The sequence below is a fragment of the Gadus chalcogrammus genome, chromosome 18, assembly GCF_026213295.1.
Source record: "Gadus chalcogrammus isolate NIFS_2021 chromosome 18, NIFS_Gcha_1.0, whole genome shotgun sequence".
Classification (NCBI taxonomy): Eukaryota; Metazoa; Chordata; class Actinopteri; order Gadiformes; family Gadidae; genus Gadus; species Gadus chalcogrammus.
The window spans coordinates 18,903,909-18,931,745 of NC_079429.1; the positions used below are offsets into that span (position 1 = coordinate 18,903,909).

Sequence of the window (27,837 nt, forward strand, 5' to 3'; positions counted from 1 at the left end):
CTCTCTCTCTCTCTCTCTCTCTCTCTCTCTCTCTCTCTCTCTCTCTCTCTCTCTCTCTCTCCCTCCCCCCCGGGCCCCCCAGCCCCTACCAGCCTGCTCAGTAACCAGGGTTGAGCTCTGCGCAGAAGCACAGCCGCGGTTGCTCCAGTAATGAGCTACGTTCTCCCACCAGTGCGCATCTTGCGTCACTCCGCTCGGCAGAAGGGCTGGCGAGGGGAGATGGGAGGGGGGGGAAGACAGGCGAATGGAGGAGAGAGAGGGGAGGAGGGGAGAGAGGGGAGGAGGAGAGAGAGGGGGGGGAGGAGCCTCTGTGAGCACACGCTCCATCTCAGCTGCATCAGCATCCACGTCGCCACTTCTCCGCCCCTCGTCACCAGAAAGGGAAAAAAAAAAACGCAATCACGCGGACGGTGGAAGAGCGGAGCATAATAACAGCAGCAGCCCTGTTCCGTCAGCCTCGTGCGCACATCAAGGGGACTCCGCCGAGCGCCTGCACATTTCCCCGTGCGATGGGAGCGGCTGTGCTCTGCAAGACCTGAGAGGAGCAGCCTCCCAGAGACATGGGCAACCAGGAGGCTAAGCACAGGAAGGCTGCAGCCGCCGCGTCATCGGGGGAAGGAAGCAACACCGCTCTAGACGAGGGATGGAGGGAAGGAGACAAAACAAAAAGAGGCAAGAAAGGGGGGGGCGGAGGGGGGGAGCCGGGCACATGGCCAGCCAAGAAGAAAAACAAGTCCGAGTCCAAGTCGTCCGTTTTCTCGATCCGCAAGAGAAAGAGCAACCTTAAGGGGAAAGGAGGAGCGGGCTCCAAGGAGGATGTGTTGGCATGGCAACAAGACGAGCTGGACAGCGCTCAGTCTCAGGGCACCAAAACACCGGACCTGTCTGCAGGAAAGCTCGGCTCGTCCAACGCAGACGCGGCTACGCAGCGCGGGGCGGAGGGGCGGAGGAGAGACCCCTCCCTCCAGAGAGAGGCCGGTGGAGGGGCGCTAGAGGACGGCACACGCAAAGCACAGCCGCCGGCCCCCGCGGAGGAGGGCGGGCCCAAGGGGGCCAGCTCGGGGTCCGACACGGACATCTACAGCTTCCACTCAGCCACCGACCAGGAGGACCTCCTGGCCGACATCCAGCAGGCCATCAGACTCCAGCACCAACAGAAGCACAACGGGGGTCAGGGCCCGAACCAGAGACCCGCTGGGGGACAGAAGAACAGGCCGGACGACGGCGGGGAGGCCAGCAGCCTGACCTCCCCGGTGTCGCAGCCGAGCCCAGAGTTGGAGCTGGGCTCGGACGCGTTGTCGTTCCTAGACACCGGGAGGCCACTGAGTTCTGCCCGGCAAAACGGCCTCCCACCGACTCCTTGTCTCCCTCTGGCTGTAGCAGAGCCAGGGGGAGGGGGAGGGAGAGGGGAGCTGGGGATACAGCAGAGGGAGGGCGCACATGGAGAGGGGACGACACAGAGCGTACCGGAGGACCCTGAGGTCTCCCCGGGACAAAAGGACTGGTGTGTTTTGGAGGAGAACACCTCTCCTTATGCGTCCATCCCCGCAGCAGACAATGGCGCTGCTTTGAAAGGCTTGGTTGCCGAGACGACATCAAGAGCCCTTCCTGATCTCTCGGCGTCATCGGAGAGCGTTGTTGAACCCCCAGCTCAGGAGCAGGGAGGGGAGGGAGGCGTGGAGTGGATGGTGGAGGAGGTTCAGGTTGATCTGGATGGACCCGCTTGTTCTTCGGACGGCCGTGGTGAAGAAGACTCTCCGAGTGATGAGCCAATCGAGGGCTTGATCTCGGAGAGGGCCTCGCGAGAGGGGGGCGGCCCCCTTGGCACGGGGACCAGTGAGGAGTCTCTGTCGGAGTGTCTGAGTGCTGAGTCACAACAACACTGCTTCAGCAGCACCAGCACCAGCGCCTTCGTTCCTGTTCCCCAGCCCAGGAGGGGCCCCAGTCAGTGGCCCCCACAGGAGAGCCCCACAGTCTCAGCACGGCTCCTCAAGATGTCTACGTGTTCAGCTCCTAGCTACTCCACACTGGGTTCCAGCGTCAAACCCTACCCCCCTATCTTCCCCTCGTACATCAAGACCACCACCCGCCAGCTCAGCTCGCCGGGCCACTCTCCGGGTCTGTCTCCGTCACAGAGTCCCCAGTCCCCCCGCAGGGTCCACAGCCAGGTGCACAGGTACGTGGACCCAGGGCCACGCGCTCTCTTCTCTTTGTGTCGCACTTCAACCAAACTTCAGTGCATTCAGTTTAACTTTCGCTTTTGCTTTCTTCCTCATTTAAAAGGTGCAGGCAGGTGAGAGATGAAGAGGCATTTCTTTAGTTATTCAACTCTTCTAGCTTAATGCATTAAGGTTGATTGATTGATTCAGGTGCATTGGAAAGATTTTGTTTACACTAGAATTAAAGAATCATACTAGCAGTAGAGAAAGCAAAAACGGATGAGTACAGGAGGCAAGGTTGTAATAACAATCTCTATGATCTATTCAGGTCATTGGAATGAAATGTATTCACAGCGGTGAAACTGCCAACATGTTTGTTTGATGTGCTTGTTGAAGGTTGTTTTTGAGATCATATGTGGGATATATGACAAGCTGTTTTTTTATATTATCATATCAAACATACTAGTGTCCTAAAGCCATATCCTGTCTTATTCAAACACACTTATTCAATCTTAATGAAACAGATCTTTATTTTCACTGAGTTTAAAAGGTAATACCAGTCTGTGATGAAAGCAAAGTAACAAAAACATCCCTATACCATTTCTTAAAATCCCTTTGCTTATCAGATACTGCCTTGAATTATTTCCTATGAGCGTGTTGGTCAGGATATGAACAGCAATAGAACCATGGTCTTTGTGATGACACGTTTGTTATAGTGCAGTTTTTAATCTGTCTGTATTAATTACAAAATAACAATTTGCTATATTGCTATTTTCTCCATTTGTGGTCAGAGCACGCTTGCGCTAAACGCTATTCGGTATGAGCAGGTGGTTTAGAGCAATGATATTGGTAACGGATGTTTTTGTGAAGCCAGGAGAGACGGTTACTATGGTTCAATCACCCAGCCCGGAACTGCATTTAAGAGGATGGGCAGCTACATCAGCACTGGGTCTTTTATTAGCTGCAAAGTGGAGCTGTCGGATGCGCCAGTGATTTACACAGAACGTCTGATGTCTGTGGGCCAGAGGGGCAGCCTATAGGCCACTTCATGGTTCCTCTGCCCCATGGGCGGCCTAGTGGGAGCCTTACACTTTGGTCTGTAACGACTGTAGAGGCACATCCACCTCACAGTGTTGTAACATAGTCAGAGGTCCACCTCACAGTGTTGTCTGTAACATAGTCAGAGGTCCACCTCACAGTGTTGTCTGTAACATAGTCAGAGGTCCCCCTCACAGTGTTGTCTGTAACATAGTCAGAGGTCCACCTCACAGTGTTGTCTGTAACGGAGTCTAGAGGTCCATCTCACAGTGTTGTCTGTAACATAGTCAGAGGTCCACTCACAGTGTTGTCTGTAACATATTCAGAGGTCCACCTCACAGTGTTGTCTGTAACATAGTCAGAGGTCCACCTCACAGTGTTGTCTGTAACAGAGTCTAGAGGTCCACCTCACAGTGTTGTCTGTAACATATTCAGAGGTCCACCTCACAGTGTTGTCTGTAACAGAGTCTAGAGGTCCACTCACAGTGTTGTCTGTAACATATTCAGAGATCCCCCTCACAGTGTTGTCTGTAACAGAGTCTAGAGGTCCACCTCACAGTGTTGTCTGTAACATGTTCAGAGGTCCACCTCACAGTGTTGTCTGTAACATAGTCAGAGGTCCACCTCAGAGTGTTGTCTGTAACATAGTCAGAGGTCCCCCTCACAGTGTTGTCTGTAACATAGTCAGAGGTCCACCTCACAGTGTTGTCTGTAACATAGTCAGAGGTCCACCTCACAGTGTTGTCTGTAACAGAGTCTAGAGGTCCACCTCGCAGTGTTGTCTGTAACATAGTCAGAGGTCCACCTCACAGTGTTGTCTGTAACATAGTCGGAGGTCCACCTCACAGTGTTGTCTGTAACGGAGTCTAGAGGTCCACTCACAGTGTTGTCTGTAACATAGTCAGAGGTCCACCTCACAGTGTTGTCTGTAACATAGTCTAGAGGTCCACCTCACAGTGTTGTCTGTAACATATTCAGAGGTCCACCTCACAGTGTTGTCTGTAACAGAGTCTAGAGGTCCACCTCACAGTGTTGTCTGTAACATAGTCAGACAGTGTTGTCACTGTTGGAGGGGCATCCTAAAGGGAACTTCTTAGCGTTTTCTGTCATAGTAGTATAGTTAGTACCCCTTTATTACTTTTTCTGTAACGTAGAGTACTTTGAGTTATTTTGGACTGTGGGCCCCATTTGATTGTCTCTACACCACAACCTGGTTCAGCTGCCCCTGCGTCGGCCCCCCCACCGACCCTGGGCAGGGGAGGGGCTCACTTCAACGTGGTTGGCCCTACTTGGCCTATCGGTTTCCCTCCGTTGTTGCCGGTTGTCATGGCGGTCCATGTCGGTGATATGAAATCAAAGCTCGGCCCTGATTGTTTTTCTGGCCTTCCTGTACGCTTGTCAGAGGCCAAACGGAGCGGCGCAGAGTCCAGCGCCGCCAGGGGCCCCGCAGCCTGGGCCGGCCCCTGAGCCTCTCGGCCGACTGGACGGAGGAGCTGGAGCTGGAGAGGGGCCTGCGGGGCCGGGGGCCCGGCGAGGGGAGCGAGGGCTCCTGGGAGTTCCTGGAGGGATACGGAGCCGGCTCAGAGGACCGGCTGCGGGGGGGCAGCCAGCCGCTGTGCTGCAGCGCCCGGCGGCCGTCCCTCGCCCACGCCCCCGCCTGCGGCCTGCAGGACGTCTTCAGCGGTGAGTGGCGGCCCGGGCCCGGCCTGCTCCGGGGGGGGGGGAACGACTTCAACAGGAAGAACCTCAGCTTAAACACTCCCGGAGTCAACCCAAACTGGGTTAGACGGCCACAATCAGGAGTCAAGCTGAGCTACTGGAGCTGTTCCACTTTGGTCCATCAAATATTTAGTCGGTTGGCTGTAGAAATGCAGGCTGTCTCCAATTGCAGCCACTGAGCTTTTATTTGTTAAACTCTGCACTAAAAGGAGGACACTGCACACTGGTTATCCTTGTTCTGTTGGGGGTGACGGAGGGAGTGTAGGGTGCAGTTGTTCCTTCCCCCTCTCATGTCAAACTACCCTGGCTCCACCCTCTGCTCCACCCTCTCCTCCGCCCTCTCCTCCACCCTCTCCTCCACCCTCTCCTCCACCCTCTCCTCCGCCCTCTCCTCCACCCTCTCCTCCACCCTCTCTCCTCCACCCTCTGCTCCACCCTCTCCTCCGCCCTCTCCTCCACCCTCTCCTCCGCCCTCTCCTCCGTCCTCTCCTCCGCCCTCTCCTCCACCCTCGCCTCCACCCTCTGCTCCACCCTCTGCTCCACCCTCTCTTCTCCCCACTCCTCCACCCTCTCCTCCACCCTCTCTTCTCCCCACTCCTCCACCCTCACCTCCACCCTCTGCTCCACCCTCTCCTCCACCCTCTCCTCCGCCCTCTCCTCCATCCTTTGCTCCACCCTCTGCTCCACCCTCTCTTCTCCCCACTCCTCCACCCTCTCCTCCACCCGTCCTATCCCCTCAGGCCGGACCCTCCTGGAGAAGTTGTTCACGCAGCAGGAGCAGGCGGAGCCCGAGGAGGCTGAGAGGATGTGCTCCAGGATCCTGGCCATGGGCCTGCTCCTCCCCTTCACCGAGTGCTTCAGGCAGCAGCTGGGGGGCAGCCCCGCCCACATGACCTCCAGCACCACCACCGCTACGGCCAGGTTTGATGTGAGTGCACCCAGTCACCACTGGGTACTGGTACTGGGGAGACAGCATCCTCACTGCATCTCTGTCCTTTAGCTCATTTTATTAAGCTCTTTGGATTAGAACTATTTGAATATAGGACTATTAGAACAAAATCACATTGCAGAAAATATAAATAGTTAACCGAAACTGAATCAATGAAATTCATAAACCAAAAATACTTCAGCAAAATAACCAAACGTTTCTAGATCAGAAATAGAGATTACCATAGAGAAGAGCTCTGGGAGAGACCAGAGGGAGACCAGAGGGAGACCAGGGGGAGACAAGAGGGAGACCAGAGGGAGACAAGAGGGAGACAAGAGGGAGACCAGAGGGAGACCAGAGGGAGACAAGAGGGAGACAGGAGGGAGACAGGAGGGAGACCAGAGGGAGACCAGAGGGAGACCAGAGGGAGACAGGAGGAGGACCAGAGGGAGACAGGAGGAAGACCAGAGGGAGACCAGAGGGAGACCAGAGGGAGACCAGAGGGAGACAAGAGGGAAACAAGAGGGAGAGAGGAGGGAGAGAGGGGGAGGAAGGGGGGAGACAGGAGGGAGACAGGAGGGAGACCGGAGGGAAACAAGAGGGAGAGAGGAGGGAGACGAGGGGGAGACAAGAGGGAGACCAGAGGGAGACAAGAGGGAGACAGGAGGAAGACCAGAGGAAGACAAGAGGGAGACCGGAGGGAAACAAGAGGGAGAGAGGAGGGAGACGAGGGGGAGGAAGGGGGGAGACAGGAGGGACACAGGAGGGAGATAAGAGGGAGACAAGAGGGAGACAGGAGGGAGACAGTAGGGAGACATGAGGGAGACAAGAGGGAGACAGTAGGGAGACAAGAGGGAGACAGTAGGGAGACAGGACGGAGACATGAGGGAGACAAGAGGGAGACAGTAGGGAGATAAGAGCGAGACAGTAGGGTGACAGGAGGGAGACAGGAGGGAGGCAGGAGGGAGACAGGAGGGAGACAGTAGGGAGACAGAAGGGAGGCTGAGCGGTTGGTAGAAAGCGTCAGAAGACGTCTCTGTGGTGGGTCACCGTCCTCCTCCTCCTCCCCACTGTGTCTGAGCAGCAGGAGCAGCTGTACACATGGGCAGCAGTCAGCCAGCCCCCCAACTCCATGGAGCACTTTGAGGGCCGTCTGCCTGCTCAGGTCAGGGGTCTTTGGCCCTCCGTAAGAGCTGGGGCCGGAGAACCTGACAGGACCGGACCACAACACACAGACAGCGGTAAGGAGAGAGAACGCCACCACACACATCCTTTGCTGTCTACCTTGCTCAGACTCTTTCCACTTCATGAAAGTATCTCTTTTAACAATTTTTCATCAATTGTTTCCTTTCTATATTTAACCGTCTTCAGAGGAATGCGAAGGTGAGTGTGATTAGAGTGTCATTCATTTAGGAGATGTATATTTGGATTTAGTTTTATTTATTGCCTGATCTAAGGTGGGGAAGTGAAGCCACCATGTCAAAAGCACACACACACACACACACACACACACACACACACACACACACACACACACACACACACACACACGTGCGTGCAAGCACACAAACACACACACACACACTCACACACATGCGCATGCACACGAACACACACACACACACATACACTCACGCACGCCTGCACACACCCACACACACACACGCATACGCGGATGCAAACACACACACACACATGCGAATACACACACACACATACACCCACCCACACACACACACACACACACACACACACACACACCACACATGCGCATGCACAAACACACACACACACACACACACACACACACACACACACACACACACACACACACACACACACACACACACACACACACACACACACACACACACACACACACACACACACACATACACCCACAGACAAGCACTCAAACACACACACTGTTGTTTGGACTGTTCTAGCCACTGTGGCCAGATTGTGATTTCTATTTCTTGCATTGATGAAGAATGAAGCCATGTTGAGCTCTCTGCCTCACTTGGAGGCGGTCCTGGATGAAGGTGTCTGGTGTGAACATGTTAACCTTCTGTCCCCCAGAACATCTGTCAGAAACTATGGATCCAGAAACCAAGGAGGAGGGGATGAAATACCTTCCGGTAAATATATTTTCGGAGAACATAGGCTTGGAAGATGACGGGGGACCAAGCACACTATCAATGAGTAGCTGCAGAGAAACTTTAGAGCACTGGGCAATATGGACAAATATAAGATCACTATAATCATAATCATAATGTTTACAATATCTATATCAATGACTATATGCTTATGAATTATAAATTCAGTTGTGAAAAGTCCATGTGAGGGTAAATTCATTAGTTAGAGTTATATGGTCATTTAATGGTATTTTGTTCCTGATATTTGGATTTGATTTTCCTATCTCAACATAATATAAATTAGACTACAAAACCCTAGCAACGATAACTTAACTTTTTGCAATGACTAAACAATAACGTCACAATACTGAACAATAACATTGAGTCATTTGTATTATTATCCGGCCTTAATTTTCCCACCTCTAGATGGCAGTAGCGTCATATATTGTAATGTGCGCTGTTTAAAGTAAGGGACCCCTTCCTCAATATGAATCTAGACGGGATGGTAACTCTTTGTGTCGTACTAAATTGTATTAACCATGTCCTTAATTTTTTATAATGTGCGGTGGTCGTAATTTGGCATTTTTTCTGGACACTCTTTCCCGTTTTCTACTTGCTTGTTAATTTATTATGCCCTTGTGTTTTTATAACACAAGGGCAGTGTTATAAAACGTTCCACAATGCATCACTGTACTCTGTCCGTCATGGCTGGCCTGCGTCTCTGCCCCTTCTGCTCGGAGTTGCTCCAGGATGACCTCAACATGGTATAGATGGTCCATGCATGACGGGCCCAGAGTTGGCCTCAACAGCCTGTCAATGTTCTAGTCGTCGTCTTCCCCGGGGGGGCTCTATGAGTTGGTTTGATGTGCTTAACACTGTGCCCCTTTATTAATGGAGAGGGTCAGTCAAAGCTCTAACGTTGTCCTCTGTCCAGGAGGAGTCCCTCCTGAAGACGGTCCATCTGAAGGAGGAGCACATCAACGTCATCCAGCAGCTGGAGCAGACCATCGAGGACCTCCGCACCAAGATCGCCGAGCTGGAGTGCCCCGCCTCTCCGCCCGCCGCGCCGCCCGACGCCGCGGAGCTCACGGCGGACCCCCCCGAGCGGGAGGGCGGGGAAGGCGAGGAGGCCCCCCCCCGGGCGGTGTGTGACGTCCATCTCCAGACGGAGGCCTTCGGGGGGGTCCTGGAGGCCAAGTCGGTGCAGACGTCGCCCATGGAGGACAGCTACCGGTTCGGAGTGCCCTGCACTGCCGACCCGCTGATGGTGAACGACTTCACCGGAGAGGAGCCGCAGCTCCGGGAACACGGCCTCCCCGTTCCCACCTCGCCCAAAGCCGTGCAGGCCGAGTTTCAGTGTACATGCCAGCTACAGAGCGGAGCGCCAGCTCTACCAGGGAACATGGTGGCCCCTCCTCCACCCCCACCACCTCCACCTCTTCCAGGGCACATGTCAATCGCTCCACCCGCTTCCCTCCCACCACCATTAATACCAGCAGGTGCAATGGCACCAGCCCCACCTTGGCCTGGCATGCCTGGAGCTCCTCCTCCTCCTCCTCCTCCACCTCCTCCACCTCCTCCACTTCCAGGTGGATTTGCACCTCCTCCTCCTCCTCCACTTCCAGGTGGATTTGCACCACCTCCTCCTCCTCCACTACCATTTGGATTTGCACCACCTCCTCCTCCTCCACTACCAGGTGGATTTGCACCACCTCCTCCTCCTCCACTACCAGGTGGATTTGCACCACCTCCTCCTCCTCCACTACCAGGTGGATTTGCACCACCTCCTCCTCCTCCACTACCAGGTGGACTTGCACCTCCTCCTCCACCTCCTTTACCCGGGTCAGGGGCTGGCTGTCCGCCCCCACCCCCGCCTCCGCCTCCGGGCGGCGGGCCCCCGGCCCCTCCCCTGTTCGGCGCCCCGGGGGCGCTGGGCAGCCTGCCCCCTCCTCTGCCCATGGGGCTGTTCGCTCTGGGCATGATGCAGGACAAGCCCCCCCGGAAGGCGGCCCTGGAGCCCCCCAGGCCCATGAAGCCCCTTTACTGGACGCGCATACAGCTGCTGACCAAGAAGTACCTGCTACTTATTCAAATCATTAACACTGTGTACCTGCTACTTATTCAAATCATTAACACTGAGTACCTGCTACTTATTCAAATCATTAACACTGAGTACCTGCTACTTATTCAAATCCTTAATACTGAGTACCTGCTACTTATTCAAATCCTTAATACTGAGTACCTGCTACTTATTCAAATCCTTAATACTGAGTACCTGCTACTTATTCAAATCCTTAATACTGAGTACCTGCTACTTATTCAAATCCTTAATACTGAGTACCTGCTACTTATTCAAATACTTAATACTGAGTACCTGCTACTTATTCAAATCCTTAATACTGAGTACCTGCTACTTATTCAAATCATTAACACTGAGTACCTGCTACTTATTCAAATCATTAACACTGAGTACCTGCTACTTATCAAGTCCTTAAAACTGAGTACCTGCTACTTATTCAAATCCTTAAAACTGAGTACCTGCTACTTATTCAATCAATAACACTGAGTACCTCCTAGAATAGAATTCTCTTGATTCTCATTGCACATAGTACAGTGAAATTTAAAGTTCATCCAAACGGTGCCATTCACAACAACAACATTTTAAGTATATAAGAAAGGTAAAAAATATGCGTATCAATTAAAGTGAAAATAATATAAAATAACAAATAAATATGAAAGATACAGATCATAAGAATAGCAGCTGAGGTAAACGTCTTACAGAAGTGTTAATTTTTTTGGTGCAAATTGGTACATTCAGGATGTACTACTTAATCAAATCAATTATGCTGAGTACCTCCTACTTATTCAAATCAGTGATATGAGTACCTCCTACTTATTCAAATCAGTGATATGAGTACCTCCTACTTATTCGAATCAGTGATAATGAGTACCTCCTACTTATTCTAATCAGTGATAATGAGTACCTCCTACTTATTCTAATCAGTGATAATGAGTACCTCCTACTTATTCTAATCAGTGATGGGTTCATGTATTAAAGGTGCTGTAGGATCAAGAGCAGCTATGGGGAGACAGTGTTGGACAGGGCCTAGCCCACGATCAGCTGTCAGTGACTGCCTAGAACCACCTTCTTAACTCCTGACAGAATGATGTACATGTATAAGTGCAGATTGTGTCTAACATTGGTGCGTGTTGGTGTTGTCAGGGAGGCGGCGTCCGCCCTGGTCTGGGAAAGCATCGAGGAACCCCCGGTGGACTTCCAGGAGTTTGTGGATTTATTCTCCAAGACGGCCATGAAGGAAAAGAAGAAGCCGCTGTCAGACACCATCACCAAGTCCAAGGCCAAGCAGGTGAGTGAGGGCGCAGGGGAACACATGAAGAACACGCTCACAGCAGACCCCCAGAAGCCCTGACCGTCCTCCTAACCCTTCGTCATTCACTGTATCCCCCAGTCTGAGGTGAGGGCGACAGGAATGTACTGGCCTCAACTATTGAACAACCCTAAAAATAAATCTTCAAATGCAACTCAATAAATAAATCCAATGTTAACTTACAACGTGCCTCAAACAGGAGAGAGAAGCCCAGCACACATAAGGAACTATTTCATGAATAGTGTTGCATGATATATCCCCATGCAACGCTGAGGCCCCAGGCCCTGCCAACTCCAGTACAGTACCAGAACAGCACCAGTACAGTACCAGTACAGCACCAGTACAGCACCAGTACAGTACCAGTACAGGAAGCAGCAGCTCTTCCATAAGAGGGGGCTACTTAAGATTATGGGGAATGCACTTCCAATGATGAAGTCAGATATTTAGTTATTTCCTTATTTTGTAAGGATTCTGTGTTCATCTTTATCCTCACATTGTGTGTGTTTGTGTGTGTGTTTTGTGTGCATTTGTGTGTGTGTGTGTGTGTGTGTGTGTGTGTGTGTGTGTGTGTGTGTGTGTGTGTGTGTGTGTGTGTGTGCGTGTGCTTGTTTGTGTGTGTGTGTGTGTGTGTGTGTGTGTGTGTGTGTGTGTGTGTGTGTGTGTGTGTGTGTGTGTGTGTGTGTGTGTGTGTGTGTGTGTGTGTGTGTGTGTGTGTCTGTCTGTGTGTGTGTGTGTGTGTGTATTTCCCCAGGTTGTGAAATTACTCAACAACAAGCGATCACAGGCTGTGGGGATTCTGATGTCTTCTCTCCACCTGGACATGAAGGACATCCAGCATGGTAACTTTAACTTTAATTGACTTAATCATAATCATGAGACTAGGCTCTGGCATTATCTGGGTTGTTTGACACCTTTTTATGAAGTCAATAGTTGAGCTCTTTGTGGCCCATATGTTCCAGAAGCTAGAATATCTGTGTTATCCTCAGGTGAGCTCATGGAGGACAGAATGCTCCTGTTGAGCAGAAGGGCAAAAGCTTGATTGATCGATTTATTGAATTCATAAGAGGTTGTTCTTGGCTGGGCTTCAACTGATTTCCACATATGAACATGATGAAACTTGAGCCAATCAGATTTAAACGCTGACTCTTCGTCATGCAAGATCCGGCCTGAAGCAAACCCAAGACATCTCAGAGGAAAGCCCTCAGTGCCATTCCGTTTATCTTTAAACATTGTTCCCCTTTGATTCCTCTGGGAATGTGCAGAGGGCTGGACCTGTGAAGGGGCCCATACAGTAATGTATAACAGATACCATCGCTGTACCAAGGTGATACATGTTGGGGTGGTGTGGGAGTCTGTCCATTAGCAGATTGGACCCTATGCAGCTGTCACCAGGATTAGGTCTGCCCACTGGCCTGGGGGCTTTAAAGCTTTAGGTTGTCTCTCTGCTCTTTGAGGCTGTAGTTCTTTGCTGTTGCACCATATAGCCATGGCTTTTATTCACCTTGCTGCATGAAAGTAAATTCAATACTGGAAAGTCCAAAAGCAGTTCTAGTTTTAGCTGACTCGAGACAACCTCTCATTGTGGCTGAGCTGGACTTAGCCGTTGGCGTTATCCCTCCGACCGCGTGTCACCAACGTTGACCTTTCTCCGACCTCCACCGTACAAGTCCTGTGTTTTTGCTCTCTGAATATTTTTTTCTGTTTCTCAGTTCATTATAGTACTGATTATGATGTATCAGTATGACCTCGTTAAACTCTCAGTAGAGCCAAAACATATCAGAGAGGTAAAGCCCATGTGTGCCCTGTGGTCCGCAGCCATCCTGAACCTGGATAATTCCGTAGTGGATCTGGAGACCTTACAGGCCCTCTACGAAAACGTAAGGAACATATTTACTGTGTGTTATTGCTCATTTCCTTCCACATAGCCCTTTTAACCAAATGTATTTTTGAATTGTAGAGAGCACAACAGGAGGAGATGGAGAAGATCGATAAACATCTCAAGTCTTCTAAAGAGAAGGACCACGCCAAGCCCCTAGACAAACCTGAACAGTACGTCTTCCTGCGTCCACACTAATGCTACCAGTAACATGTACAAACCAGATAGCAGCCCTGCATGGTACCACCAGCAAGCCTTGTCCTTTCTTTCCCCCTTTAAACAACTAACTGTAACATGTTGGCTGGGTTTGACGCTGCCTGCCGGTCTCGTTTTTTCTCAGGTTCCTGTTCCAGCTGGCCCAGATCCCCAACTTCCACGAGCGAGTTTTTTGCATCCTCTTCCAGTCCAGCTTCACGGAATGTATTTCCTCGATAGTCCGTAAGCTGGACATTATGCAGCGAGTGTGCAAGGTAACAGAACCCTTCAGTTACAACTCCAGCATCTTGAAATCTCAGCAATTAAAAAATAACAATACAAATCTATGTCCACACACAACTTAAACCTGCATTAACTTTTCTACAGCAGCTATTTACTCCAGGACAAATTATCTGACCTCAAAAGTTCCTCAGGAACAAAACAAGCCCATCCACGTGTGAATCCATCCAGAGTTTTTGTATCTATACATCATTTTTCTTCTGGTCCACTTTCACCCTAACCTTCGAAGCATCTCGATTGGCGAGATCACGTTCATCCAGAATCCATCTGGCCAAGCACCAAGTTCTGTGCTTTTGGCCGAACCACAATGTTTCTGACCAATCAGCATCCTTTGGGGGACAACATTATATGAAGCTTGGTACATCCACTACCCAGATGGTTCTGTGTACCAAACCAATCTGGCATGTCAGGATACCTAACCAAACCCCACTGTGGGAAAATGGTCAGCAGCTGTTACCTGTAAGCATAAGAGTTCAGCTCAAGCCAATAGGGATGCTTAAATAGTGCAGGTTTAAAGCATCATCTTTGAACCTCGACTTCTAGATGAACCACAATGTGGTTCACTTCTTTCTACAGTCGGCCGCCTAGCTAGAGCGCTCCTCTCTGACTCATTGGACTCAGTCACATACAGCTTATAAAGACCCACTGTACTCGCTATACTGAGTACGTAGACAGCATATGTTTTTTCACTTTCTTATGACAAATGTACTTTTTTGTCGTTTTGGGTAAAGCGTTGTACATCCTCCACTGCGTACTTTACGTCTAAATGGATATTTTTTTTAACTTAAATCCTATGGGAGGTGAGCATGGTCCTTCCAGACTCGTGCTTAATTTCATTTGAGAATCCATTGACAAACTTTAACTCACTTAAGGAGGGTGTCTGTTGGAGTTTAAAACTATTGGATCTGCCCAGTGCCACTCTGGATCTGCCATAACCAATCGCTAACATTTGACTACAACTGAAACTAGCGCAACCTCGTTGTTCTCAGCCACCCCCTCTGTTTGCTGATTGGACTGGCAAATTTGGCCGGAGAAAACCTGAGAATATAGCACAAACACAGACGTGGTACTGAAGGGAAATGAAAATTTAGCGGAAGTAAGTAGGCGGGCGGAGCCATGCTAGTGAGAGGCAAGCCAGGGACCGATCTCAGATCGGTCTCAGATTGACCTTTATTGTTCCCAGACTTTAAACCAGTGGTCTGATCTGCTGGCCTCCACTATTCCGAATGGGATAGAAACTGAATTCTATCCCACTTCAGCATAGATACATTCATATTGGTCTTTGTTGCTCTCCTACTTTACCTTTAATAAGGGTTGAGGAACCTTGCTGACTCGTTGAATCTTCTTCAAAACGTCAGTGGTCTTCCCCCTAGTTTGGCCACACTGGTCTGGATTTCCTTTGTGGTTTGCCTGTCTGTAAGGCCGAAATGTGTGATCAAGTATATTGCTTATCTGATCACAAGCCCATTGTGTTTGATGCCCTGCCAAACGCTAGAGCCTCATCTGCCTGGTTGTTGCTCTTTCTATATGAACTCTTTGGCTTCCAGACAGTTCTTAAACCCCAATATTGCAGCTTCTCCCAGGAGCCTGGACAAACGGAGAGGATTTTGGTCGGAAATAACAAATTAGACAGAGACCGAACAACACACAGAGGCTTTAATTAATAAAAATTGTAGTAGTGGCATGTGTTCTATTCAGTATTTCCAAATATGTGCACTAGGTGGTAGTCTAGTATTGTGAATTATTCAATGATATGCCACTGCATTAGCTACCTTCCGTTTAATAGTTGAGCTATTCAACTCAAAATATATCTACATACAATTATGTAAATATGATATTTACCCCAAAAACTTTTACATTAATTGTTTTTTCAAACTAACAAGGAAGAGACAGTCCTGCCTTGCACACCAAGTCAAAGGGTTGGTTAAACCATTTTCTCTATATTGCCTCAGTTCCTAAAACACTAACAAAATAGTCAGAGTGGACCAGAAGATGAGGAGATAGCTGTTGTTCTGCCACCCTCTGCGATGACAAGTGGTCGGTAATGGTCGCTGAGTGACGTGGTCAGATCTGCGTTTTGGACTTGGTTTATCCGACATTACTGTATTTTCTCCCCCCCTCCTGGCTCCCCTTCCAGACTTTGCGGACCGGAGAGGGCGTCATGAAGGTGCTGGGCCTGATCCTGGCCTTCGGTAACTTCATGAACGGAGGGAACCGCAGCAGAGGGCAGGCGGACGGCTTCAACCTGGACATCCTCCCCAAGATCAAGGACGTCAAGAGCGCCGTGAGTCAAACCAGACAGACTGACACCCAACAGACAGACAGACTGACACCAGACAGACTGACAGACTGACACCAGACAGACAGAGTACTGTGTGAGGGGTGGCACCAGACAGACAGACAGACTGACAGCAGACAGACAAACAGAATGACACCAGACAGACAGACAGACTGAGGACTGTGTGAGGGGTGGCACCAGACAGACAGACAGACAGACTGACACCAGACAGACCGACTGACTGACATCAGACAGACAGACAGACAGACAGGCTGAGGACCGTGTGAGGGGTGGCACCAGACAGACAGACAGACTGACACCAGACAGACAAACAGAATGACACCAGACAGACAAACAGACTGTGTGAGGGGTGGCACCAAACAGACAGACAGACAGACAGACAGACAGACAGACAGACAGACAGACAGACACCAGACAGAAAGACTGACTGACAGAGGACTGTGTGAAGGGTGGCACCAGCCAGACACAAGGACAGAATGATAACCAGACAGACAGACTGACTGAGGACCTTGTGAGAGGTGGCACCATACAGACGGACAGACAGAGAGACTGAGGACTGTGTGGGGTGGCACCAGATACACAGACAGACAACCGAGTACTGTATCCACTTATTATATTTATAGGATCAATATAGAGGCTGTAAACATAAAATACTTGATGTAGGATCAATATAGAGGCTGTATCTACATGTAATACTAGATATAGGATAAATATAGAGGCTGTACACATAGAATACTTGATGTAGGATCAATATAGAGGCTGTATCTACATGTAATACTAGATATAGGATCAATAAAGAGGCTGTATCTACATGTAATACTTGTTATAGGATAAATAAAGAGGCTGTATCTACCCTGTGGGCTGGTTGGTCAGTGAACATTTATTTAGTGTGTAAGGAGAAATAACTTAATAACGGTGTATCTATAAATGTTTAAATGTTTGCTCTCTGTTCACAGGATAACACCAGAAGTCTTCTGTCGTATATTGTTGCTTACTATCTCCAACACTTTGACGAGGTAGATAACCTTATCGTCCTACACATCTCTACGCTCCCATGTACACCATGTTGAAATGAAAGCAGCAGGAGCTACAAGGGGCTCGCTGTGAACAGCATGTAACGTTCTCTGTTGTTGTTGTTGTTGCTGTTGTCAGGATGCTGGGAAGGAGACGTGCGTCTACCCCCTCCCAGAACCCCAGGACCTGTTCCAGGCGTCACAGATGAAGTTTGAGGAGTTCCACAAGGACGTGCTGCGACTGAGGAAGGACCTCCGAGGTAACGAACCAACAACGAGCAGCTGGCTGAGCAGGTGGTAGAAGAAGAACAGCAGGAGTTCCACTCTGAGAATACATCAATCGAACATCAATGTGAAGATCTTTCATTATACCAAGTCCTGTTCTTCCTGGATCAAAACCCTTACCAGAGTTTTGGAACGAAAATATGATTAATTAACATTCAGTTACATGCTAATTAATTTGCTGATTCCCCCTTAGATAATAGCATTGCAAAAAGATAGATTTTTCGATTTCCATATCCTTCCATATGAAGCCACACACTAAGGATGTTTCCCCAAGGCGGGGATCTTGCCTGAACACGACGGCTGTTGCCTTAGCAGCTCAACAATAGTGTTGGAAACAGGAGGGCTAGTCCTCCCGATCTCCAAGCTCCTGTTAGCGAGACGCCAGGTGCTTGATATCCCCAGATAGAAGGCAGTCTATCTGTTTAAACACTGAAGCAGATGGGCAGCTCCTGAAAGATAAAGGGATCTAGGAAGGGAGAGCATCGTTCTTGGGTCCCCGAGCCCTATCAGAGCGGCTCTCAATGAGCTCTCTACATTCACCCAAATGGAATTGAACATGATTTCTTTAGGAATAACTTTACCAAATAAAAAAAAATGTGGTTGTTTACAATTTCTAAAGGAAGTGAGCAGGTCGTCCAGTACAGAGAGATACGGCTCTCTGAACAGTCTGGATACCGCTGATATTAAGGGGATTTCTTATTCTAAGGGCTAGTGTTTCAGGCGCTAAATCCAAAATACAAGAGCTCATGCAGCAACCCTGCCTTGTCCCATTATGCAGTGGGAAGGCATTTGATTTGTTGTGTGTTACAACAGACGGTTTGGGGTGCGCACCCAACATTTCATTTCGAGGCACCCAAACCAAAGCACTGGAGGACCTTCAACAGTTATTTAAAAATGTAGAAAGGTATATGATGCTATTGTGGCTGGGTCCTTGCTTTCTATCAGGTTCTAATTTAAGCTTATAAAATCTTACTTTTGGAGTAATTTTGGAATATAATTAGTATCCTTTCCTGTCTCATACCCAGCTTTTTCTTACTATAGACATTGTGCTTCTCTTTAGTCTGCTGATTAACACATGCATCCTTTTGAAGTTTCTGGTGCGTCACTATGGTTCACTCCTGTCCTCCCCAGCGTGCACGGCCGAGGTGGAGAAGGTGGTGCGGCTTTCAGAAGAAGAGCATCTTCAGCCCTTCAAGGACAACATGGAGGAGTTCCTGAGCAAAGGTAGAGCTGCAGAACACCCTCATGGAGTTAATTCTACTCCTCGTCCTCTGTGTTCATCTCACTCCTCTTCCTCTGTGTTCCTCTCACTCCTCTTCCTCTGTGTTCCTCTCACTCCTCTTCCTCTGTGTTCATCTCACTCCTCTTCCTCTGTGTTCATCTCACTCCTCTTACTCTGTGTTCCTCTCACCCCCCTCCCCTGTGTTCATCTCACTCCTCTTCCTCTGTGTTCCTCTCACTCCTCTTCCTTTGTGCTCGGCCTCATGTAAAGGTGGTTTGAGTTCCACTGATATTATTTAATTTCCTTGGTTGACCCAAAGTGGAAGCGCCCGTGACGCCGTCAGTGGGTCACGTGCTGAGGGGGTACTCAAACGACACATAATATGTGCATCATTTATCATTGACTGGTAAACAAAGTGTCATTTAAGGTATGTTATTTGTTTTTTACCTGTACATTTAATTGTTTGTGTGTGTGTGTGTGTTCTTTTTTAACAGCCAAAAGTGAACTGGAGACACAAGACACACTACTCAACAACACTCACAAAACGTGAGTGACCTCTGATCTCAACGGGGGTTATTGCGCCATGTTCCTTTAGTAGTGGTTAGGTCATGGATTCATACAGCATGCTTTATTCATAACTCATACCGTACCGGAATCAAACCAGTGTTTCAGGGACACTGGGTTTGATGTGTGGTACGACGTTTGTCTCACAAACATCTGATAAACAATCACCATCTGGTGAGCAGACCAATCAAACAAACCTCTACGTTGTTACGATACAGGGACGTGTTGTGTGGGAGCTGACTGGGTGAGCTGGTTCCTGTGTAGACTGACTGGGTGAACTGGTTCCTGTGTAGACTGACTGGTGAACTGGTCCTGGTGTAGACTGACTGGTGAACTGGTCCTGGTGTAGACTGACTGGTGAACTGGTTCCGGTGTAGACTGACTGGTGAACTGGTTCCGGTGTAGACTGACTGGTGAACTGGTTCCGGTGTAGACTGACTGGTGAACTGGTTCCTGTGTAGGCTGACTGGTGAACTGGTTCCGGTGTAGACTGACTGGTGAACTGGTTCCTGTAGACTGACTGGTGAACTGGTTCCTGTAAACTGACTGGGGAACTGGTTCCTGTAGACTGACTGGGGAACTGGTTCCTGTAAACTGACTGGGGAACTGGTTCCTGTAAACTGACTGGTGAACTGGTTCCTGTAAACTGACTGGTGAACTGGTTCCTGTAGACTGACTGGGGAACTGGTTCCTGTAGACTGACTGGTGAACTGGTTCCTGTAGACTGACTGGTGAACTAGTTTCTGTGTAGGCTGACTGGTGAACTGGTTCCTGTAGGCTGACTGGTGAACTGGTTCCTGTAGACTGACTGGTGAACTGGTTCCTGTAGACTGACTGGTGAACTGGTTCCTGTAGACTGACTGGTGAACTGGTTCCTGTAGACTGACTGGTGAACTGGTTCCTGTAGACTGACTGGTGAACTGGTTCCGGTTTAGACTGACTGGGGAACTGGTTCCGGTGTAGACTGACTGGTTAACTGGTTCCTGTAGACTGACTGGTGAACTGGTTCCTGTAGGCTGACTGGTGAACTGGTTCCTGTGTAGGCTGACTGGTGAACTGGTTCCTGTAGACTGACTGGTGAACTGGTTCCTGTAGACTGACTGGTGAACTGGTTCCTGTAGACTGACTGGTGAACTGGTTCCTGTAGACTGACTGGTGAACTGGTTCCTGTAGACTGACGGGTGAACTGGTTCCTGTAGACTGACTGGTGAACTGGTTCCTGTAGACTGACTGGTGAACTGGTTCCTGTAGACTGACTGGTGAACTGGTTCCTGTAGACTGACTGGTGAACTGGTTCTAGGTTCCTGGAGCTGAGCGTGTCCTTCTCGGTGAAGGCCCGGTCAGGGGAGAAGGAGATCTCCCCTGGAACCTTCTTCACCCTCTGGCACGAGTTCTCCTCTGACTTCAAGGACCAGTGGAAGAGGGAGAACAAGCAGATGCTCCAGTACAGGTAGGCTGAGTACAGGAAGTATAAGTACAGGTTGACCTAAGTATAGGTAGGCTAAGTACAGGTAGGTTTCACCTGTAGGTAATCTCCTTACATGTTGTCGCTGGTCTGTTAAACGCTTGGTAGTGCTTGGATGCCAAATTGCGAATTTTGCCTCATGCATAACAATACTTCTCAGAATACAAAGGGAATAAGCAATTTGTTAGATACTGTTATTACATTTATCCAGTCCTTATCTATCAATCTTATCAACAGCATCATTCCCTTCCTGAATATTCAACTGTGAATTCTAGGTTGATAAAGTCTTATTAAGCCCTGAACCTCCCATCCTCTGCCTCTTCCTCCAGGCTGAAGGCTGCAGAGGAACGCTTCAAGCAGGCCAAGGAGAAGGCCACCTTCAGCGTCAAGCCCAAACAAGCCTCAGGGATTGTAAGTGTGTGTGGGGTCCACCAGAGCCTATTATTGACCTGCATGAACTAGTTTCACTCATTTAGACCTGTGTTTCTTAGAAAACAGAAATGTTAAATCTTGTTTTTAACTGGGTAAACTACACTAAGCAGTTGTTAGTGTAGTTTACACTTAAAACTGCGGTTAAGAAAACAGAAATGTTAAATCTTGTTTCAAACTGGGTAAACTACACTAAGCAGTTGTTATTCCTTTCTAACAGAAAGCCAAACTGGGAATGAAGACCTGACGGTTGCTCGTCCAATCACACTCAAGGTGTATTTGCTCTTGCAGTAGCTCATCTACAAGTACAAATGTACTTAATTTCACTTCAATAAAACCCTGTATTTTAAAATTTGTATTTCATGGTTGTCAATTGTGTAAGGTAGTGAATTGGTCCGTGTACAAAGAATATCTGCAAAAGTCATCTTTTTGGAAGGACATCTTGTGCTTCATGTAAAGTTAAATGTCTTTATAATTCATTCTTTATGTCTGGTTTCACGACCAAATACGTTTGCTTGTACTCAAAGCATCAGCTCATGTTTTTTCTTTTAAAGACAAAGATGAGGGTTGTTTTCTATTAATAAACTGGAAACCATGTGTCTTGTGGTTTGATTCCACTTTATCATGTTGTTGAATCCATACACAAATGAGCCGGGTTATGGATGATCTAAGTTCAATGTTATAATAATGCATTATTATTTTCCGTTCTATAGAATCTATTCTCAAGTTTCAGCACTAGCTGTGCTGGACAGCGCAACCGCTGAATCGATCCCTTCAACGGGGACGTTAACTTTAGCAGCGGCATCTCGCTCACAATAGCGTTTGAGCATGTTGATATGAAACAAGCGAGATGTCATCCTCCTGTCTCGTGTGGCTAGGACGCAATTAACCTCACGACACGTCTTTCGACACGATATGGACCGGTGTAGCGCGGTTGAAGAGCGGAGCCGAGAATGGGGGAGAAACACCATCATCCTATACCCAGGTATAAACTCACGCAGGACATCTTTTCGATCATAACGCTGTTTCATTCGTTTCTGGCTAAAGCCAAGGTTTTCCTCAGCCAATTCAGGAAAACGTGTCAGAGTGCACATAGCGGTGAGCAAGTACCGTACTCCTTGCCCGACTTAGTTTGCGGCAACAGACCAACGCAGTCGAGAATTACGTTTTCAAACGGTTCAGTCATGAGGTATCGGCTGCAATGGAGCTGGGGGAATAAGCTGGTTAGGCATGCCTGTGACTTGGCATATGTGCAGTGAAGATGTTAGGCCTTTTGGGGCTCCAGGCGAACAGTGATTTTGGGGCCCCTGCATCTACCGGTCTAATGTACCTAATATGGCATAATGAGACACTCCATACAAGGGATGAGCAAAAGTCACTGTCCTTCTTTCATGCAACTGTTAATTATTAATTTACATTAGGTTTCCAGTAGGTCACAGCAGGGGGTTGGACAGGGCATTGTGATCTATTTGTGTCACCTGCAAAGGGAGAATAGCATACAAAACAAAAAGCTAATTATGGTGACACATATTACACTGGCTGTTAACCTAAGATGTCATCATTTACCTCTTCAGTCTCACTGTTTCTTTGCCTCTCCTGTCTCTGAGCTTGTTCTCTGTCTCACTGTTTCTTTGCCTCTCCTGTCTCTGAGCTTGTTCTCCCCCTCTCCCTCTCCCTCTCCCCCTCCCCCTCTCTCCCTCTCTCCCTCTCTCGTGGGATGAGCGTGATGCGCGTAACATGGAATAGTCCATGTAGTGCAGACTGAAGGGGGGTGTACACGGAAAGACCGTCAAAATATGAGTAATTAGACATCCCGATGATAATATTGTGGATAGATTTTTATAAAAACAATAAATACGGGGAAGAAATTTAGAGAGGGCATTTTGGGGGCCCCCAAAGGCCTTCTATTGGGCCCGAGGCTCCAGGCAAATGCCTGATTTGCCTAATAGTACGACGCACCTCTGCATAATGTGACACATCTTGCAATATTTCGCAACATCACCTTTGAGACCTGGCTAAAAGAATTTACGCAAGATGCAATCCAACATTTTATTAATGCCTAAATGACCTCAGAAATGATAAAAAACTAACCCTGGGACATAGACTCAATGTCTTTCTCAGTCCGTAAATAGAGACGAGAGGGAGGAATCATTCTTTTGTTGAATGATGAGTTGGTCGCGATTAAGAGACGTTTTAGGAACGCAAGGATGCACCGACAGTGGAGCAGACTTATTTGATTTCTCCTCACTACTGACAGGCAAAGGACAAGCAATAAAGGTATCATACAGATCAACGCATTCCTGGACAGAGGTCTCGCTGACCTTTTGGGCCATTGCGCGCGTAACAACATTGTTGTGTAACACCTCCGGGAAATTCATGCTCAAATCGTCAGGACAAACAGGTACTGGAGAGTTCGTTACGACAGGTCTTGGAAAAAAATTCCTCCCATTATATTATTTCCGAGCAACACGTGCACGTCTTTGACAGGGAGGGAAGGACGAACGCCCATCTCAAATTCACCGGTAATTAAACTGGAAACGAGTGAAACCTCATGGAGAGAAAACCTCAAAACCTTGTACAAGTACATTTTCTTCGGTATAAGACTTGTCATTGAAAGGCAACACACCCTCCAACACGAAACTCTGAAGCTGCAGTGTCAAGAAGCATTTTTATAGGCACGCGCACATCAGGGGCACCCGGAAAAGTGACAAACGCATTCGTAATAAACGGTGCGAAAGCCTGACTAACGTTCTCATCTTTCCGAGACGTTGGGGGAAGCAAAGTAATACATTAGCATTCTCATGGAAAGAAGTGGACTGAGAGCTATTCTAACGTTTCAATTGAAAGCAGTTTGCAAGTACATGCCCAAGCCTTTTACAATGTCCACGTTAACGCTGATCATTAAAACGAGTCACTCTTTTCTCACTGCTTCGAGCGCTGTCAGCTAAGGTTTCCTGAGCCGGCCTAAAGGTTTTCTGAAAGGCAACATATGGAGGTTTAGGCAAGGCAAGGCAACTTTATTTATATAGCACTTTTCATACACAAGGCAGACTCAAAGTGCTTCACATATAAACATGGTCATACAATAAAATCAAATAATAGATAAGTCAAAAGAAAACATATGCAAAGAAATGAGTAAAATACATCAGCATTTTAGAATGTACAATGTATTTAAGATCAGATCAACAGTTTCTCTGGTACCCACGTCGGGACTCCAACCTGACCTAAAGGAATTTGGTACCCACGTCGGGACTCCAACCCGACCTAAAGGAACTTGGTCCTTTCTCTGGGACTCCAACCCGGATTGTAGTCAATTTCTATTCTAGGACTCTAACCCAGATTCTAGGACTCCAACCCAGACACACATCGGGACTCTAACCACGAACCAAAGGCCTTATTCTGGGACTCCAACCCAGATAGACGTCGGCACTCTAACCCGACCTAAAAGGAACTTGGTCCTTTCTCTTGGACTCCAACCCAGATTCTAGGACTCTAACCCAGACAGAACTTGGGTCTCAAACTCTTATCCTTTCTCTCTGGTATCAGATCATGTGTCTTTCTGGTAAAAATAGAAAATAAAGGGAAAGTTAAAAAGGCATTTTAGTAATAAAATAGAAAATAAAGGCAAAGTTAAAAAAAAGCTTTTTAGAAAGTGCAATGTATTTAAGATTTAGCAGAAAGCTAAAGCAAACATAAAAGTCTTCAGTCTTGTTTAAAAGGTGGTCAGAGTTGGGGAAAGTCTTTGTAATGATATACCGCGGCGCTAGAGGGCGCTGCCGCTTAACACAGGCGGTATGTATATATCCCGCGCTTCTTTGAAAATAAAGCAGTTTGTATTACGCAGGCACAGGAGTCAGTCGTGTCTCATTACATGATGTCAGAAAAGACGAATTCACGCCAAATATAAAATGGAAGCGCTAAAAGCACCGGAACCCCTACGGTTGGAAGGAAACATCGCAGACAAATGGAAGAGATGGAGACAAAAATTTGAACTTTACATGACTGCTACAGGCATGGAAGGAAGGTCGCAGAAGGTACAGAGCTGCACGTTGCTACACGTTATCGGGGATGAAGCTTTGGAGATCTACAACACTTTCGACTTCACACAACAAGAGGACAGAAACAAACTCAAAGTACTACTGGACAAGTTCGAGAAACACTTCACCCCCAAAATAATGTGACGTTTGAGAGACATGTGTTCAACACGCGTGTACAGGCCCCCGGCGAAAGCATCGACCAGTTCGTTACGGACTTGAGATCAAAGTTAAGGTCATGTGAGTACGCACAACTATGTGACAGCTTGATAAAGGACCGAATTGTTGTGGGAATAAGGGATGACCACTTAAGGGCAAAATTGTTGAGAACAACCGACCTAGACTTACCCAAGGCTATTGACACATGCCGAGCTGCAGAAGCTAGCCGTACACAATTGGACAAATTAAACACACAAACACAAGCCGAATGTGCCGTTAACGAAATCAAACGGGAGCGCGAAAAAAATCAGCAGACGTCACCAGCCACCCCGTATAGGCAAAATACAATTCAGGACTGTAAATACTGCGGCCGAGACCATCAGAAGGGGAAATGTCAGGCATACGGTCAAAAGTGCAAGAACTGCGGGAAGATAAAGACAAACATGATGGCAGCCAGCTCCTTTTCTATTTGCGCATATCTTTTTTGGGTATCGGTGAAGGCTTTTGAGGCGTAAGCTATGGGGCAGCATTCGTCTTGGAACAGCACGGCTCCTATTCCGCAACTGGCTGGACAAACAAATCAGATACGCCAGATGAGGCCAAACAATACTGGGACTACAAGAGCGAAATGACGCCAGATGAGGCCAAACAATACTGGGACTACAAGAGTGAAATTACCATAGAAGATGGACTGATATCTGAAATAAAGACAAGGCAAAGTCAAGAAATACGGACGGAATACGCAGACGTGTTTGAGGGACTGGGACGCTTCGAGGGAGAACAGCGCATCAAGATCAGAGCAGACACACAGCCCATCATCCATGCCCCGAGAAGGGTCCCCGTCGCCCTGAGAGAGAAAATAAAGGCGGAACTGAAAAAGATGGAACAACTAGACGTCATCGAGAAAGTAACAGAACCGAGGCAGTGGGTGAGCAGCATGGTCGCAGTTTGGAAGCCAGAAAAACAGAAGATACGCATATGCATGGACCCCAAGGACCTGAACAACGCTATCGAGAGGGAACACTATCCCATGAGGACGATTGAAGAGGTGATGGCCCGGATGCCAGGAGCCAAGGTATTCAGCATCTTGACGCACAATGTGGCTACTGGCAGGTAAAGCTGGACAAGGAAAGCTCAGCGCTGTGCACATTCAACACCCCTTTCGGACGATACGCATACAAAAGACTACCATTCGGAATAAACACGGCCGGCGAAATATTCCAAAGACTGATGACAGAAATGTTTGAGGACATGGAGGGGGTGGAAGTAATCGTGGATGACATACTCGTATGGGGGACAAACGAAGAGCAACACAACCAAAGACTGGAAAGAGTGCTGAACCGAGTCAGGGAAAAGAACATCAAACTCAACCCAGAAAAATGCACATTCGGGGCGCAAGAAGTGAAATACATGGGACACATCTTGACAGCAGACGGACTTAAACCAGACCCCAAAAAAGTGGAGGCAGTCAACAAAATGCAAAAACCCACAAACAAGACTGAATTACAAACTTACCTTGGGATGATCACATACCTGGGGAAGTTCCTACCGCAATTATCCACCGTTACCGCCCCACTCCGGACGCTGCTGGAGAAAACCACAGAATGGATCTGGATGGAGGAACACGACAGGAGCTTCGAGAAACTGCAGGAAATGGTCACCGAGGCTCCAGTACTGAGATACTACGACGCGTCGAAGCCAGTCAAGCTAAGCGTGGACGCATCCAGTTGCGGAATAGGAGCCGTGCCGTTCCAAGACGAATGCTGCCCCATAGCTTACGCTAGGGCTGCACGATATGGGCAAAATATGATATCCCGATATTTTTTGGCTGAATGGCGATATACGATATATATCTCGATATTTTCTATAGAGTGGGTTAGATGTTTTTTATGCAAGTCAAAAACCACATGTGAGATGTTGCAAGCACTTATATTAAAACATAGGTCCATATGACTGCAACATGTGATTTTGTATCGTTATTTTCAACAGAATTCAATGAACATGTAAAAAAAAAAAAGGGATGTTTTTCACCTTCTTCACAAAATAATCACCTATGCAAAACAATATAAAGCTGTAGGTTACACACATTAGCTACCATTAAGAGCATTGGCTTCGTCGCATTGTCCTGCGTACTACGGTGAGGGTTTCAGTGCGCCGTAACTTTAATCCCCCGCCCCCTCCCTTCTCCGTTCCATTTGGGAACATGTTTGGTTTCATTTCGCTTGTTTTGTATATTTTAATTAATTAATTAAGAGCGTCACCAGAGGGCGCCCCCAACACATTTGCCGATCGCCGGCCCTGGTTTCGGGGCAGAAGAAGCTGTCGCGGCCGGTGGTGATGCAGCAGCACAGCCACGGAGTTTTACGCATTCCTCATACTGCACTTTGTGCCGCTGCTGTAAATGGTGGAACAGATTTGTCGTGCTTCCACTTTTAGTCGCAACGGTTTTGCTACACTCTACAGATGACCTGCAGCAGCTGCTCATCTGTTTTTTTTAAACCCAAACTATTTCCACATTATAGAGCCGTTGTTTCTCCTCTTTGAAACAATTTCGTCTCCCGCCGCCGTCTCGTTTTCTTTACGGGTATCATCCATGCTTGTTGTGTTGTGAGGGGGCGGCGGGGGTGG

The 27,837-nt window shown here is 48.3% G+C and overlaps 1 protein-coding gene across 1 annotated transcript; it reads left to right on the forward strand.

The window, feature by feature from the left end:
- Positions 1–560: 560 nt before the first annotated feature.
- fmn2b (formin 2b) lies at positions 561–21,348 on the forward strand. Its single transcript, XM_056576686.1, has 21 exons — positions 561–1,674; positions 1,750–2,176; positions 4,600–4,880; positions 5,657–5,844; positions 6,929–7,030; positions 7,924–7,930; positions 8,885–9,361; positions 9,542–10,052; positions 11,203–11,347; positions 12,120–12,207; positions 13,184–13,245; positions 13,326–13,417; positions 13,585–13,714; positions 15,877–16,023; positions 16,995–17,054; positions 17,191–17,311; positions 18,468–18,560; positions 19,053–19,104; positions 20,423–20,572; positions 20,917–20,998; positions 21,237–21,348. The coding sequence occupies exons 1-21, from the start codon at positions 561–563 to the stop codon at positions 21,261–21,263; spliced, it is 4,356 nt and encodes a 1,451-aa protein (XP_056432661.1). The 3' UTR covers positions 21,264–21,348.
- Positions 21,349–27,837: the final 6,489 nt, after the last annotated feature.

Coding starts and splice junctions, on each gene's coding strand:
- fmn2b (XM_056576686.1), top strand. CDS start 561: ATGGGCAACCAGGAGGCTAAGCACAGGAAGGCTGCAGCCGCCGCGTCA. Junction 11,348..12,119: donor CCAAGTCCAAGGCCAAGCAG/GTGAGTGAGGGC, acceptor GTATTTCCCCAG/GTTGTGAAATTACTCAACAA. Junction 12,208..13,183: donor CATGAAGGACATCCAGCATG/GTAACTTTAACT, acceptor TGTGGTCCGCAG/CCATCCTGAACCTGGATAAT.